The 15,649-nt window shown below is 54.4% G+C and overlaps 4 protein-coding genes across 4 annotated transcripts; 2 read left to right on the top strand and 2 right to left on the bottom strand.

Moving 5' to 3' along the window:
* Positions 1 to 522: 522 nt before the first annotated feature.
* On the top strand, positions 523 to 7,465 carry CDEST_10339 (Putative P-loop containing nucleoside triphosphate hydrolase; the record flags this gene model as incomplete). The annotated part of the gene is made up of 2 exons (XM_062926497.1): positions 523 to 1,817; positions 1,867 to 7,465. The coding sequence occupies 2 exons, from the start codon at positions 523 to 525 to the stop codon at positions 7,463 to 7,465; spliced, it is 6,894 nt and encodes a 2,297-aa protein (XP_062782548.1).
* A 630-nt stretch (positions 7,466 to 8,095) lies between these two features.
* On the bottom strand, positions 8,096 to 8,935 carry CDEST_10338 (uncharacterized protein; the record flags this gene model as incomplete). Its single annotated transcript, XM_062926496.1, has 3 exons — positions 8,096 to 8,409; positions 8,469 to 8,582; positions 8,669 to 8,935. The coding sequence occupies 3 exons, from the start codon at positions 8,933 to 8,935 to the stop codon at positions 8,401 to 8,403; spliced, it is 390 nt and encodes a 129-aa protein (XP_062782547.1). The 3' UTR covers positions 8,096 to 8,400.
* Positions 8,936 to 9,639: 704 nt separating this feature from the next.
* CDEST_10337 (Putative mitochondrial carrier protein) lies at positions 9,640 to 10,731 on the bottom strand. Its single transcript, XM_062926495.1, has one exon. It carries the CDS (start codon positions 10,646 to 10,648, stop codon positions 9,773 to 9,775), a length of 876 nt encoding a protein of 291 aa, XP_062782546.1. The 5' UTR covers positions 10,649 to 10,731; the 3' UTR covers positions 9,640 to 9,772.
* Positions 10,732 to 11,448: 717 nt separating this feature from the next.
* On the top strand, positions 11,449 to 15,391 carry CDEST_10336 (Putative nucleoside phosphorylase domain, NACHT nucleoside triphosphatase). Its single transcript, XM_062926494.1, has 4 exons — positions 11,449 to 12,602; positions 12,714 to 12,918; positions 12,970 to 13,572; positions 13,624 to 15,391. Exons 1-4 carry the CDS (start codon positions 11,516 to 11,518, stop codon positions 15,212 to 15,214), a joined length of 3,486 nt encoding a protein of 1,161 aa, XP_062782545.1. The 5' UTR covers positions 11,449 to 11,515; the 3' UTR covers positions 15,215 to 15,391.
* The last annotated feature ends 258 nt before the right edge of the window (positions 15,392 to 15,649 follow it).

Here is a 15,649-nt window from a genome sequence, read left to right as displayed (position 1 = left end):
ACAAAGTGTTGAGCAGCCCTTATAGCGTCCTTGAAGACTGGTTGTTCCAGACTCAACGATGCGACGGTCGACAAGATAGGGTAAAAAAAAGAAACGTTTGGGATACTAGAATGGAACGTCGGAACTGGGCAAAAGTGAGGGCCAGCGGCCTGCTCCCTCAGCCGCAACAAGGGGCTGCTTCGTATACCACCTCACTCGGCTCAAATGATTGATTGCCAACCGAGCCCAATGACTGACCGTCTCTGAATAAGCGATAAAACTGCACGCCCTCATGCAAGGTACTTTTTTCTTGGCTGGCATGTCTCAGCCAGCTGACATCTCGTCGCACAAGCGGGGGAAACACCACCACTTCACCACGTGCACCAGCACGAGGACAGGAAGCGAAAACAGCCTCACTCTACTCCTGATGTATCACAGAAGGTTGAAACCTCTCTGCTGCTTATGGTCGATCGGATCGCCAATCCTTGAGCCCATGCAACCCTGAGCTTGATGTAGATATCCCAAGCCAACACTCTGGCGACTATGGAGACGAGGAGCTTAGCCGACAGCCTCGACGGCCTTCGAGCCACCGCCGACGCCGCGTTTCGACTAGCATTTATGTTCAGCAAGGTCGAAAGCAAGCTGCAGGCTGAGATCCGAAGAGTCGCCAGTGAGATCCAGGGTATTGCTGGCGCGCTGCACCAACTCTCCCTCCTAGCATCGATCCTCGGAGACGAATCGGGTTGCAACCGCACGTCTGAAGCAGTCCCATCACAGCTTGCATCATGCCATCGGATACTCGAAAACCTCGAAAGACGACTATTGATACGGAAGAACGATGCTCGCTCCAAGAACGCAGCCTCAAAATGGCCTTTCACAACGGCCTGGACAAGAGACCTGCTTAGAGAGCTGAGCGAACACAGAGATGTCATCAACCGGGGGCTGTCTGTAGAGTCGATGACGGATCTCACAAAAGTATTTTACAACGAGAAGTATGTCATGGTCATCGACCAGGACGGTGCCATCTCCAAGCACACCCAGGTGTCAGCCCTCGTGGCGGCTCAACCGGATGCCCTCGACGTTCTTGGGTTCTTCCTCAAGTTTGACCAACGGGCCCTCCTCAACAATATTTTGCAAGCGTCACACGCCTTGCACAGCTTTGGGTTCTTCAAAGACCCCGATTTCGAGGACTGGCTTGACGGGAAGCGGTCCAAGTTATGGATCACGGCGCCTGCGGGAGCAGGGAAGACTGCGTTCGCTAGCGCGATGGTACGCGAATCGATCCTGCGACGGCGCAACTACCCTGTGGTAGTTTACGTCTTTTGCAGCTTTGAAGACACGCAAACTTGTAATCCGGTCAATGTTCTGAGCACCATCGCTGCCCAGGTCGGGCGGCAAAACGAGGCAGCTTTCAACCTACTGAGGACCTACCACCAGGAACTACATCAGGACAAGAGAAACGTTCAGAGGCCCACAAGTGGGCACCTGAAATCCCTTTTGTGGGAGATATCCAAGTGCTTTGGGCATGTCATGATCATAGTTGATGGCGTGGATGAATGTGGTAGCGATAGCGCCAACGTTGTAGAGTCACTGGCTGCGCTTGCCAACCAAGACGGCGGTGCCCTGGGTCTGGCGATCGTCTCAAGAGAAAGCGAGAGCATTCGAAATGTGTTACAAGATGGCTTTCGAAAAGTGAGCATCGTCCATTCCGAAGACGAGTTACAACTGTTCACCGCGACGGAGTTGGAAAAACGGGTCGCCCGCAGCCATATCAAGTTCGACTATCCAGAAATGAAGGACGAGGCCATCCAGAAACTCTGCTTCGGCCCAGATACCACGTGAGTTTCAGATTGTTCCATATCGGATATACAACTAATATCGGAACAGCTTCTGGCAGATACGCTGTCACATAGACTACATGTGCACACTAAAGTCTTGCGACGCCATGCTGGAGTTTTTGCAAACAGTCCCTTGTAGCCTCGAAGCTACCTACACAGCCATTTTGAAAGGCTTCAGCAAGAGGAATCCGGCATCCCAAAGCTTGATTCAGGCAACTCTACTGTTGGTTGCATTTTCGAACCCGCCACTTACTACCCAAGAATTGTGTCAAGCGTTGTCGACAATAGACATAGGCACTAGTGATCCTCGAGACGCCGCTGTACGAACGTATCCGGAAGTCGATGAGACAGAGGTCCTCAACCAATGTGGTGTTTTTCTTCAGAAGTCAGCACTGGAGGAACGCATCGAGTTCTCCCACTACACCGTACGGGAGTTTCTCAGAAGCATCGACCCATCCGATTCCGATCTCTCCAGGTTTTCCCTCAACGAGATTAGAGTCAACCGGATGCTCACCTCGTGTGCTCTACGATTTGTATGCCTGGAGGACTTCTCACGATTTCCGGGGTTGTCTCTTTCCGAAGAAACTTTTATTCAGAATCGACATACACGTTTCCCTTTCTACAGGTTTGCGGCTTTGACTTGGCACAAGCTAGCGGAAAATTTACAGGATGACGCGGAACTGTTGTCAGAGGCCATGGTTCTTTTCGACCCGACACAGACTCCGAACTTCAAGTCATGGTGCCTAGAAGTATGCCGCCACTACCTACTCCACGGCTCTTGGAGTGCATGGAGAGACGAGCGCGACGCGTCGGCTCGGATAGACGCAGAGGACAACGCCGGCTCCGTCTGTTCGGAAACCACGCAGATCTTCAACATATCAACCGACTCAGCATTCAACACCTCCGAAGGGGAGTCCTCAAAAAGCGAACCGGAGATGATTGCAGGAAATCGAAGCATATGGAGGTGGAGGAAACACGCCCCCAGACGGGACTGGCACCGGGGTCATACGAGACGTCTCGCCCGGATCATTCGACGAGGAGACTTTACCCCCTTGCACATGGCCGCTCTGCTCGGGATCAAGGTCGTCTGCCAAGAACTCATAAACCGCGGAGAGAACGTCAACCGACCAAGCAGAATAGGCACGCCTCTGCACTGCGCCCTCGGCGGACCGTTCCTCATCGCGTGCCACGACATGTCGAAGCAGAGACGGCCGGACGGTTGGTTGGAGCGGCCGTCCCGGGAAACTGTGGAACTCCTCATCAGGTCGGGGGCAGACTGCACGAGGTCCCTACCGAGCCAGATGTACTCCTGGGAAACAACCGGGGCCCTGTCATTGAAAGCCGCGGAGTGGGCGGGCGACTGCGAGCTTTTCCGCCTCGTGGTACGAGGGGGAGCCCAGCTCCACGACAGCGACACGCTCGTCTTCCGCACTCTCTGCCGCCGGTGGTCCAAGCATAAAGACCAGGGCGCATTGTCGATGATTGTGTCCATCTTGGACCTGCTCAGCAACATGGTCGCCAAGGGCGAAGGAGAGTCCGCCGCGTATCTGAAGGCGTTCCAAAATTCCGTCTCAGAAACAACAGACATCGACGCCGACTTGGCCTGCTCCGGGGGTATCTCGGACGAGATGATGATCAGTGAGATGTGGAAAGCCATCGAAGAAGATAACCTGAACGTGCTGGAAGAGAAAATAAGCAACCCTCGATGCGCTGGGATCCTCCATGGCGACGCACTCACCGGCCTGCTCGAATCCGCGGTTGCGTTTTCGTCGATTACTTGCCTGGACTACCTGCTCACACGATATGCGGAAAATGAAGGGCTTGACGACCGCAAAGCAACCATGGTACTGAACTGCATCTCACACAAGTCGGAAGACGTCCTCGTGTGTCTGCTCAAGCACGGCTCCAGAACGACCCAAGCCGGCCATGAAGGCAACACAGTCTGGCACCTCGCCGCTCGAATTCCCGGTGTCCATGAGCTGCTGAAGTGTCTCCTCGCCCGTGTAGACCCCGAAGAATGTGCGGCAGCCCTTCGCGCCGTCAACAAAGCTGGCCAGACCCCCCTTGGTGGAGCCCTGCTTTGCCAATGTCACCAACAGGCGTCAACCATCATCCGTCAGTTCTCGGACGACACAAGCATCCTGCAGAGCATCAAACCCCCATTGAGCCGTATCATAGCCAATATCAATCAGGTTGACGTGCTCAAGGAGTTGCACGCGAACAACATGGTACAAATACCGACGATAGAGTCGCCGCTGAACCACCTGGAGCGGCACGCAACCATAGAAGTCGTTCGCGAGCTTTTGAGTACATACGCCTACAAGCCGTCAGAGTCAGGCAGAACACCACTCGAGAATTACATGATGGTAACCAAGCTGCGTGACTACAAGAAAGATGTCCTCGTTGCTCTGCTCCATGCAGATCTGGCACAGACAAGTGAACAGACAACTCGCAACATATGGGAGTACGCCTGCAGGATCCTACGCGAGACATTGAAGCAGTCTACGGGAACGAGCCACGTAGAATCTGTGACATTTCTCAGAACCCTGATAGAACATGGATGTCTGGAGTCCTACGAGGAAAAGACGGGGTTGTCCGGGCTGAAGGAGATCGGCCTGCTGTTCGGGACGGAGAAGCTGCCCTCCAACCACGACAACGTCTCCGCAACCGAGGACATCTTCATCTTGGTGTTCGACTCCACGACCCAGCCGACTTTCTTCCAGAGCAGCAACCTGGACGTCATCGTCCTGAAATGGGCCATGTACTACGACTCCATGTTTCTCTTCGACCGACTCCTCCAGGCCGGGGTCGACGTCCGCAAGAGGGGAACGCACGAGAGCAACGCGCTGGAGTTCCTGTGTTCCAACGGCAGCGGGCCGAACGGCTTCAGGATGCTCGTCAAGCTCATTGAGAGAGTCGACAAGGCGGACCTCGACCAGTTGACGCCCTCTGGAGAGGGCCTGGGGTTGCTGCATCGACTCGGGCTGGTCGACGGCCACACCAGCAAATCCTTCGGCTGCCCGTCCTTCCGCTCCCTGGCGCCGACGGCGAACGTGCCATACCCACCGCCCAAGGGCTTCTCTGTGCTCGGAACCGTAGGCTTCGCGCAGGCAAGACGGCCGCTGGAGAACGCAAAATTCAGCCTGGTTCAGCGGCTGCTGGAGGAGCAGGTCGACTGCCACGTTCCCAGCCGATCAAAGCGCGCCTCGCCCCTCGGCATGCACATCAGCGCCGGCTACATCGACACAGCCAGGCTAATCCTCCGTCATGGGGGCCACACAAGCCTTTGTGCAGCGGACGTGTATGGGTGGACGCCTGTCGCGTGGGCGTGTGCCCACGGATACACAGAGTTGCTGGGAGACATGGCCGAGGCCGGCTGCCCGGAGCCGATCTGGGACTTCAAGGCGCAGGTATCGCTGACAATCTGGGGGACGCCGGTCCAGCTGTTCAAGGACTTCAGCGCTCTGCACCTCGCCGCGATGGCTTCGCCGGAGACGGTCACGTTCTTGCTGGACGGCGGCTTTGCCACCGACCTCGACGTTGCTGCCGCGGACCTGTCGACCCCGTTGCACCTCGCGACCTATTTTGGCCTGAGCGACACGCTCCGACTGCTGGTGTCTCGAGGGTCCGACATCAATGCCCAGACTGCCGTGGGGATTACTCCTCTGCACATATCCGTGATGCACCAAAATGAGCCGATAGCCGCGCTTCTCCTCGAGCTCGGAGCGTGTCACCTGAAGACGAAGAAAGGGGAGACGCCGCTGGATATTGCAATGAATAAGAACAACAAGAGTCTCATGGATCTCATCAGCAAGAGCCTTAGGAGAGTTCCGGCGGACCAACTGACGACGACGACGACGACGACGACGACGACTGGTGATACGGACCGAGTCCAGAGACACCTTATGGCCGCGATGGCGAAGGCGATGGAGGACGCCATCGAGCAGCGGAACCACGCGGCATGCGAGAGGCTCCTCAAAGACGGGTGCCCGCCCGACATCAAGATGCGGTCCTGCCACACCTGTACGGCTCTCGTGTTCGCGCTCTCACGCAAGGCGATCTCGACGGCCATCATCGACACCCTCATCGCCAAGGGCGCGAGCTTCCGGGGCGCGTCGTGTGCCCGGGAGGGTATCCGGGTTTCCTCTGGCCGCGGCGTCCGGTTCTTCGAAGACGAGAGCAGCGAGGCGAGCTCCTACGAGAGCTGTTCGGCATCCTCAGACAGCGAGGAGGAAGAACAGGCGACGCAGCGCTGGCCGATTCAGGGCTCGACGTGTCTCGACTTTCTCATGTGGGAGAAAGACTTCTCGGAGAAGGTATCGGAGTGGCTTGGCCTGATCTCGGACAAGGACATGATCTGGCTGCTAGACAACTCGTCTGCCGTCCAGGTCGCCATCGACGCCAACTCCCCCGAGACTCTGGAGGCCTTGTTTTCGCGTGTGTCGGAGCTCGGGACCGTAGATGGACGCAACCTCATCCAAGAGCTAGTGAACGAATCCCCAACCCGCCGGACAGAATACCGCGAGAACTCGCCGTTGCACGACGCGGCGGAAGAGAAGAGGGCCAAGATAGCCAGACTGCTCCTCAAGCACGGCGCCGACGTCGACAGCCAGAACCAGTCCCAGGAAACCCCTCTACACACCGCGGTCAAGGCGGAAAGCCGGGCGATGATCGCCCTCCTCCTCGACCACGGAGCCTCCCTGCATATCCGCGAGAAGCGCGGCCACACGCCGCTCGAGCTGGCCATCAGCGACGCCGGCACGGAGACGGTCCAGCTCCTCCTCGACAGGGGCGCCCGCGTCGAGCGCAACCTCGCGTCGGACTCCAACTTCATGTGCGAGTCGACGCGGATGGCCGTGTCGATGCTCAAGGCCGGCGTCCGGCTGGACCAGGTCGGCAGCTTCGGGATCCCGATCTGGACGCCCGCGCTGTTCAATGTCGAGCTGGCGACGTACGTCCTCAACTCGGACTGCGGCGGGGACCTGATGGTCGGCGCGACGGGGCGGGTCATGTGGAAGCTCGTGTGGTACGTCCACGTCATCGACGACGTGAGCCCGATGCACAGGTCGTTGCGGCTGCTGTACCGCCGGCTTGGCGCCGGGGCGATGCGGCAGATCGCCGAGCTGAAGGGGGATGGGCGGGACAAGCCGTTCAGTCTTTTGTGCTTTTGTGCTTACTACGGGCTCGCTGAGGAGGTCAAGGTGCTGGTGCGTGTGGGCTGTGATGTCGAGTTCGAGGGCTCCGCGGTTGGGACTGCACTCATGGCTGCGGCGCATGAGGGACGGATGGGCATCGTCAAGCTGCTCGTCCTCGCAGGGGCCAGGGTGCAGTATGAGAGGGATGGTGTCTGGCAGAGTGCCGTTGCGGCTGCTGTTAACTTCCCCGAAGTACTGAGCTGGCTACTTGTTGGGAGGTACTCGGAACAGGCAAGGATTGAGGAGCCTTCATCTTGCTGGGACAAAGATCTCCAGGATGGAGTCTGTCTTTGGAGTGGATACTGGAAAGGCGTATTTCCACTAGAAGGCAAGTATGCGAAATGTTGGGGAGACTCCATGCTGCTGTGGCTCTCGCGGCTGGAGAAAGCAAGAAGAAATTGTAGCGGCAAGGTGGTGATATCCCATCTGATAAATATAGGTGGCCAATGTTGATGATCCTGGAGTTGGATCCTGATAAGTTCCCGGTGCGGTAAGAAGGTTGGTCTAGCACTTGGTTATACTGTCTCTCGGATCGTCGGGTTCTCCATATCTATCTAAAAATACACTTCTTCAAGCTTTGAAAGGAGGTGTCTAGACATGCTGAAGCCTCAGGTTGTCTGGAGGATGAGATTCACACAGCAATATCTGAACCTCAGTGGTAGACAATTACCTTTACTTGGAGATACACGGGCATCCCAAACAACCGAAACCGCCCGATGTCCCCCAATGCAACCATGATAACCCAAATCCCGTAGAAATGACGACGTCCATGCCAGTGTGTCTAAGAGACGATGTCCAGTGATTGTGGACATGTCTGCTGGTGCGCTCCACTTGTGAGAAGAACGCCAGGACCAGGCTCTTCGGGACGGATACCTCGGCCGCCGTCGTTGCACGGCGCGACATGCTCGGCATCCCATAGAGTTTCCGCTTCAACGGCTTTTAAATAGCCTTTTGTGGTGAGCCGGGATCCCGCGCGAGGTGCTGTGGGACGAGACCTGCGAGATTTTGGTCAGTGGGACGTGGTTCAACAGCCCTGTCCTTGGTCTTTTGGAGAGTGTCAAAATGAACAGAAAAGACTGCATGGTTGGTGTCAATGGTTGTGGTCCATATTAGTCAACTCTCTCCCAAGAGCGATGTTCCAGAGGGGAATTAATTCGAGTGAATAGAGCCGTGTCTGTCTTGACACAACACAAGAAGGCAAACGTCATGATGTATCCTTCAACTGGTAATCTTAGGCCACGTCGACGCTAGCCATCGCTCGTGTTTCCGTCAAATATTCTAACAATGAGACTTCATGATTCTTTAAGGGGTTGGTCTTTAAGACAGGGTATTGGTTTGTGCACTCGTTCGGACTCCGTCGCCGTTCCTCTGTAACCCGCCGCGGACTTCTAGGAACACTGGAACGCAACATCAGTACTGGCCGCCATCTCTTCCCGAGAGTGCACTGCCGACTTACGCATCCCTCAAATCCGCCGTTGCCGCAAGGGGTGTCTTCGGATATGAAGCAGTCTCCGCGCCATATATGCCTATCACCTCCTTCTTGGGCGCTGCAGCAAAACGTGTTCCGCTCCTATTTGGACAAGTATATGCTCAGTGTTTGGTCGTTGTGAGATTCAATGTGTCGGCACACTGGCGAACTTTCAGTGCAGAACATACCGGGTACAACGCCTTGCAGCTCAGGTGGTTGGCCTGCTTCCCGTAGGAGGTGCACCACCACGCGTCGGCCGAGCCGAGGAACAGAGCGCAAGCAGAGAAAAGGACCGAAGTCAGCTTCATGGTGAACGGATGGGGTCGGTGGTTTGCGATTGTAAATGAGATCCTCGACTTCCTTCGGTGCAGTTTATTATGGAGAGCAGCAACGACAGCTGATTTATATGTTTGTATGACCCAGAAGTCGCTCAGCTCATGACTCGGGCTAGACATCAAAAGGTCGTCAATGACTCCTAATCCTAGCAGGCTGTTCAAGGGCTGACTGACTCACTTTACGGAACCAGGTCATTACTGCTCGCAGCACAAACTTTCGAGGAATTCCAACAGCTCTTTGCAGTATTGTAGCTTACGCAGTTTATTAGTCTCTGCTTCAGGACTTTATTGTGAGCTCCTGTAACCTGTACGCATGGCCGTCAACGTGGTTTACGACTGTAAGTCGACCCTCTTTCGTAGCCTCAACTGCGACGACGATGTCTCAATCTCACCTCTACACAGTTACCAACGACACGGCCATTAACCCGACTCTGATGAGTAACGAAACCTTAACGATATGGTAGCTGGTAGGACAGAAGGAGGGGGCGGATGTTTCTTCCACATTTAACTGACTTGGGCAATAAGAGCCTAGTATCTCAAAAGATCGGGTATACGGCACTAAGACTAGTAAACTCTGTCTAATTAAGATGTCGGACTGGCCGAAATTTTGTTAATGAACGATCTGTGACAAGCAATGTCGTTTTAACAGACCGTTTTAAGGGCCCCCTGCCGTCAATAACGATCCTTGCCCGACTTAGAGTGCTAACCCCACTAGTATGAAGCTGTAACCGAGCCTCTACAAACATTGTCCCGTTTGCATGAGTAAGGTGTCGATAATGGCACTCATTGTGCTATCTAATGCCGATACGGATGTTGTGATTCTTGTAGCAGCAACCTCTTCTCCATTTCTTATTAAAGTCTAACCAACCTACTAATGCTTTTGCAAAGGGGTCACTCATCTAGTCCCTCATTCCACATGACATAGATTCCTCCAGAAGTCTACTTTATCAAGCGTCATCATCTACCCGTAAGAAGCTTCAACCCCTTCATTGCCTGCTCGTTAGCCGTGAACAAAATGCCGCCCGCCAGTACTGTCCTGCCCAGCCGCATGACGGTGCCCCTCCAGAGACCCCTAACCCCGTCCTCGGCCATAATGGCCCGGAACGACTCCATCGTGCCGACGGCATTGGCCCTCTGCGCCTTCGTCTTGACGGTATCGAACGGCTGCGTCGCCAGCGTGGTCACCGTGCCGGCGAGGGCTCCGTTGGCGAAGCTCATGACGGGGCCCTCGGGGCTGACGCCGCGCGTCCGCTCAAAGTCCTTGATGATACTGTAGCTGCCGAGCCGGAAGCCCGTGGTGCCGATCTGCTTCAGCGTCGTCGTCACGTAGCCCCGCCACAGGGCCTTCAGGACGCCCTGCTCGCGCGTGAGGGTCGCGATGCAGTCGAGGGCGCCCCGGAACCTCCGCGTCGTCTTGGCGTCGTCGATGAGCGCCGTCTTGATGCGCTCGCTCGGCGTCACGATGACGGTGCTGCTCACGACGCCAGCCACCATGCCGGACGCGATGCTCTGCGCGGGGCCCAGGGTGCGCGTCTCCTTGTCCTCGAAGACGGAGCGGATGCTGTCGAAGGCGACGAAGCGGACGGCGTCCTTGCCGATGGAGCCGACGATCATGGTGCTGCAGCCCTTGTACAGCGCCGGCAGGCCCTCGTCGCGGGCGACGCGCAGGACGATGGCGAACGGGTTCCGTGTGCCCTTCTGGTGCCCGTAGAGCTGCACCCGCGTTTTGGCGAACTCGAAGGGGTATGTGCAAGCGGCCTCGACGCCGCCGGCGATGCCCCCGGCGCCGAGGGAGAGTAACGGAGAAGTCTTTCCGTCCGACTGGGCGACCATGTTTTTAGGCAAGTCTTTTCCTTCAGTACAGGAGGTTGTGCGGTTTATAAGTACCGAGGTCTCAGTTTTCAAAAAGACATAAGCGCCAAGAGAGAAACAAAGAGGAAGCAGATAGCCGCGGAAGTGACAACAAACTGACGTCGGCCCGCGATGATCTGCCGGGGTCCAGTTCGGGTAAATCCCGGCTTTCCTGATGCAGGTACTACCTAAACATGAGACGAGTAGGGTTCTGAACAGATGTACTGTTGTCAATTTGCCCTGTCGAAGTTTATTTATCACAAGTCTAAGTACTAGGAAATATCTTTAGCTCTCAGATAAACAGGCCGACAGAATATCGTCCTGATGAGGGCCCTTTTCAGCACATTTACGGGCAAGATTCATGAAAAGTAATGACATGACGGGAATATACAAAATAAAACACACATAGCAGGGGATTTCCCAATTAACTCCGATTCAACTTCGCCCATCTTCCGTCAAGTCCAAATGACGGCTGCAAGCTGTGATTTGCCTTGTTCCATGGTTATCGCTTCGGCTCCGCCCCCTGTTCCAAGACGCGAAAATCGATGAGCCTATAGGAAGCCCCTGAGAACAATGCATAGCCCTCAGCAGCTCGCCAGGTGCCAATCAACTCAGGCAATATAATGCACGCGAGAGGCGCGGGGGCCGTTACCATCCACTCCAACGCACCGTCATGCAACATGTCAGACGAGTGTGACAGGGCCTGCCGCCAGGGCAGATTCACGGGCGTTCTGAGGGGAAGCAGCATTTCCAGAGATAGTTCGCAAGCCCAACTTTCCTTCAACACCACATTCCAACACAGATCCGTCGCCGCGAAGCCCTCTCTAGCGGCCTGGCCATCATCACGAGATGGCTACCGATCCGCGTCCTCGGCGCCGCGAGGACTTTCGTATCGCCGTGCTATGCGCGCTACAGCTCGAGTACAATGCTGCCACGTTGGCATTCGACGAATTCTTTGACGAGGAGGGCGACAAGTTTGGGAGAGCGCGAGGAGACCCCAACACATACACCACCGGCCGCATCGGAAAGTACAACGTCGTCATGGCTTTGCTTCCTAGCATGGGAACAACTACTTCAGCAGCCGCCATGGCCAGCTTTCGTTCGAGCTACACGGAGCTCAAGCTGGCCATCTTGGTTGGCATTTGCGGCGGCGTGCCCAACCCAGGAACCGAGAAGGAGATCCTGCTCGGGGACGTCGTCGTCAGCAAGACGGTGGTTCAGTACGACTTTGGTCGCCAGCTCCCTCACCAGTTCAAACCAAAGGACACTCTCGACGATAATCTAGGTCGACCCAACAAAGACATCCGCTCGCTTCTGAGCAAGCTCGAGACGGAACGGGCATCCGATTTCCTCCAGCGCCGCACAACCGAGATCCTTACCCAGATCCAACAGACAGCCGCACAGGCTGGCCGGAAACGGACTCGATACCCTTACCCTGGAGCAGCTCAAGACAGACTCTTCAGTCCGGACTATCTGCACAGACATCATGATGACGCAGAATGCGGCTGCGAAGATTCCTGGGTTTGCGATATGGCCCCGGATGCATCATGCATCGAACTCGAATGCGATATTGCCCAACTGGTGCCTAGGGAGCGGCTCGAGATGAAGAAGCAGCACGAGCGCGAAGGCGACGCCGCAATAGCCCAGGAACCAGACATATTCATCGGCCGTGTCGGATCAGGAAACACCGTCATGAAATCCGGCGCCCACCGCGACAGCATTGCCCAGAAGCACGACCTCATCGCCTTCGAGATGGAGGCCGCCGGGGCCTGGGACGAGGTCCCGTGCGTCGTCGTCAAGGGAGTTTGTGACTACGCCGACAGCCACAAGAACAAGAAGTGGCAGACGTTTGCGGCTGCGACGGCAGCCTCCACGATGAAGGCCCTTCTCGAACTTTACATTCAAACTGATTCGCCAGAGGGTCCTAAAATAGAGTGTATGTAAACAATCTCTATTGCATTGACTTTGATACCACAGTCTCTAGACCAAATTACATTCAGCAATCAATGGCGTCGTCTTGGCATCGAACTCTGCTAACATTCTTCAGTCACGACCCAGCGGAACAATGAGATTCTGCGCTGGATCTCCAAAGAGCCCTATGAACAGCACCACACACAGACCAAGAGTGAGGTGTTGGAGGGCACAGGGCAATGGCTTCTCGAGGACAAGGTCTTCCAGAAATGGAAGAACGAAAACGTCTCATCCATTTTGTGGCTGCACGGCATCCCAGGCTCTGGCAAGAGCAAGTTGACGTAGGTCGCGAACAACTCAAGAGCTTGCCTGGTCTGACATTGCAAACATAGGTCTATTGTTGTCGAGGACGCTCGACAAACTCCCCAAAAGGCTCTGGTGTACTTTTACTGTTCCCGCAATCCTGCTGAGCTGGGTCGTGCAGACCCTGCCAGCATAGCGGCTAGTCTTGCAAGACAGCTTGCGAGGCCTCAGCCGGGTGGAGAGATCCTCGAAGCTGCGATAAAGGCGTACAACAAAGTCGAAAACACGGCCTTCGCCTCCAACTCGCTCACCTTAGGCGAGAGTCAAGATCTCATTCATAAGCTCCTTGAGAGCTACAGGGGCCAGACAGTTACACTTGTGATCGACGCACTGGACGAATGCAACGAGGCAACTCGAAGCAGTCTGTTGGAGTTGCTAGAGTCTCTTCTCAACGCGCCGGCGCTCCTGAAAATCTTCGTTTCCAGCCGGGACGATCAGGATATTGTCTGCAATCTGAAACAGTACGAGAACTTGTTTCTCTCCTCTGAGCGTAACTCGGAAGACATCGCCCTATTCGTACGATCCGAGACCAGACGGCTCATCGAGAAGAAGTCTTTGCTACGGGGGAGCGCCAGGCAGGAGGAACTCCGCGACAAGATCATATTTGAGCTAACCTCCAAAGCCCATGGAATGTAAGTTGACATTGCCTGCTGGAGACGTTTCCTGCTTGCTTACGGTTCTAGGTTCCGCTGGGCTAGCCTACATATACAAGAGCTTTGTCGACAAGCCACCGACGCGGCCATCGAAGAGAGGCTTGTCAAGATGCCAAGAACGCTGGAAGGGCTATACCGAGAGATTTTGGAAAAGATCGAAAACCGCGACGCCGTTGCTGACAGAAACCTGGCTAAAATAGCCTTCAGCTGGCTGCTTTGTGCCCAGGCACAACTCGAATCAGATGTCTTCCTGGCCGTCGTTTCCGGGACGGAGAACAGATCCGCTCCCGCCATTTCGAGAGACCAGCTTTTGGAACTCTGCAACAATCTAGTTCTTTTTGACGAGACTTTGAACGCTTTTCGGTTCTCTCACTTGTCAGTCAGAGAGTTCCTTGAAGTCCAAACCGCATACCAGATGGCATCTGCACACGCACTTGCGGCCGAGCAATGTCTTCTCAATCTTGTCGACATTCCATCCAACGTTACGGCCTTGACACCACTTTTGGAGTACTCTTGCGTGAATTGGGCGGATCATGCGCAGGCTGCTGCTCATGAACGAAAAGCTCGACTCAACGGAGTTCTGATCGACTTCTTTTCGGGAGAGCAAGATCCATGCTCGTCGTTCTATCGCTGGCATGAACTGGTCAAAAAAAAGGGTTGGTACCGATGGAGTAACAGGTACCATCCTAAAACGCATAAATTGAATGCCATTACGTCCTACACGCCATCTGCGTTACTGGTTGTTTGTGCTTTCGACTTGTCCAGCATCCTTAGCTCGGAATGTTGGGATAAGCTGGCCCGAACTCGGCCACGGAACTTGGGTGGGGCCACACATGAGGAACTTGTCCTCTTTTACGGCAGCATTCAGGTACTCCAATGGCTTTTCGACAACGGTTTCCCCTTCAACGTAACCAAACAAGTCGTACAAGCGGCGGCTGCGAACGAAAACAAGGGCACATGTACGCAAATGATGTCATTGCTTCTCGACAAGCGCGGAGGTGAAGTTCGAATGACAGAAGATGTCATCACAACTGCCGTTTCCAACGAACAATGCGGCGACATGATCCTCGCGCTTCTTCTTGAAAAGCGTGGGTATGAGTTCAGGATTACCGACACAATTGTCAGCGCTGCGGTCCGAAACGAAATCAAGGGCGTGGAAATCACCTCACTCCTTCTCAAGCACCGTGGAAACCAGGTCCACATCACTGAAGACATTGTTGTAGCTGCGCTCCAAAACGAGAATTGTTGTTTGGGCGTGATGACGCTGCTACTCGAAGAACGGGGCGACAAGATCGGTATTTCCGAAAATATCATCCTAGCTGCAGCTCTCAACATGACCGAAGATGACCAAGATGATTATTTCGGGAACTTCAAAGACGTCCTGGCCTTGCTTTTCGACAGACGGAGAGACCAGATACACGTAACCGGAAACTTTATCATCAATATGGCATTCACAAATGTTTGCAGCACAGAGGTGATGACACTACTTCTCAACGAGTGTGAAGACGAGATGGGTTTCATGACCGACTTATTTGAGGTTGTCTTGACCATGGAGTATAATCTTGACAACCGAAATGAAATAATAGAGTTACTACTCGGCAGACTCGGGACAACGACTTAGATTAACTACGGCAGTCCGCAGGAGCCACTCTGCTAAAACAGAAGTAATACTGTGCCTACCCCTTCTGTTGCAGTTGCCTTTTTCTGTTTTAGTCTATATAAAATTGTAGATATTACTAGCACCTTCTATTTTAATTAGCTGCTAATAGGGTAGGCACTAAAATAGACTATATGCACCTACTATAATTGCTTTCCTTTCAGTAAGGTCCTTTTTTTCTTTTCTTTTTTAATACCTTTTTAACTTTTTATAAGTATCTCTAACTTTTGCCTCTAAAATAGTAAAATCCTTTATATTTACCTTAAAGCATTAAATGCTTAAAAAGGAATCCCTTTTTGTATCGTAGTGTAAATGTATTAATAAATTGTAGCTCTTTTAGGGTAATTAACTCTAAAAAATCGTTTTGGCGGAGTAACTCCTGCGGACTGCCGTATCAAC

Source organism: Colletotrichum destructivum, chromosome 6 (assembly GCF_034447905.1).
Source record: "Colletotrichum destructivum chromosome 6, complete sequence".
NCBI lineage: Eukaryota > Fungi > Ascomycota > Sordariomycetes > Glomerellales > Glomerellaceae > Colletotrichum > Colletotrichum destructivum.
This window is presented reverse-complemented; position numbering and strand designations above follow the sequence as displayed.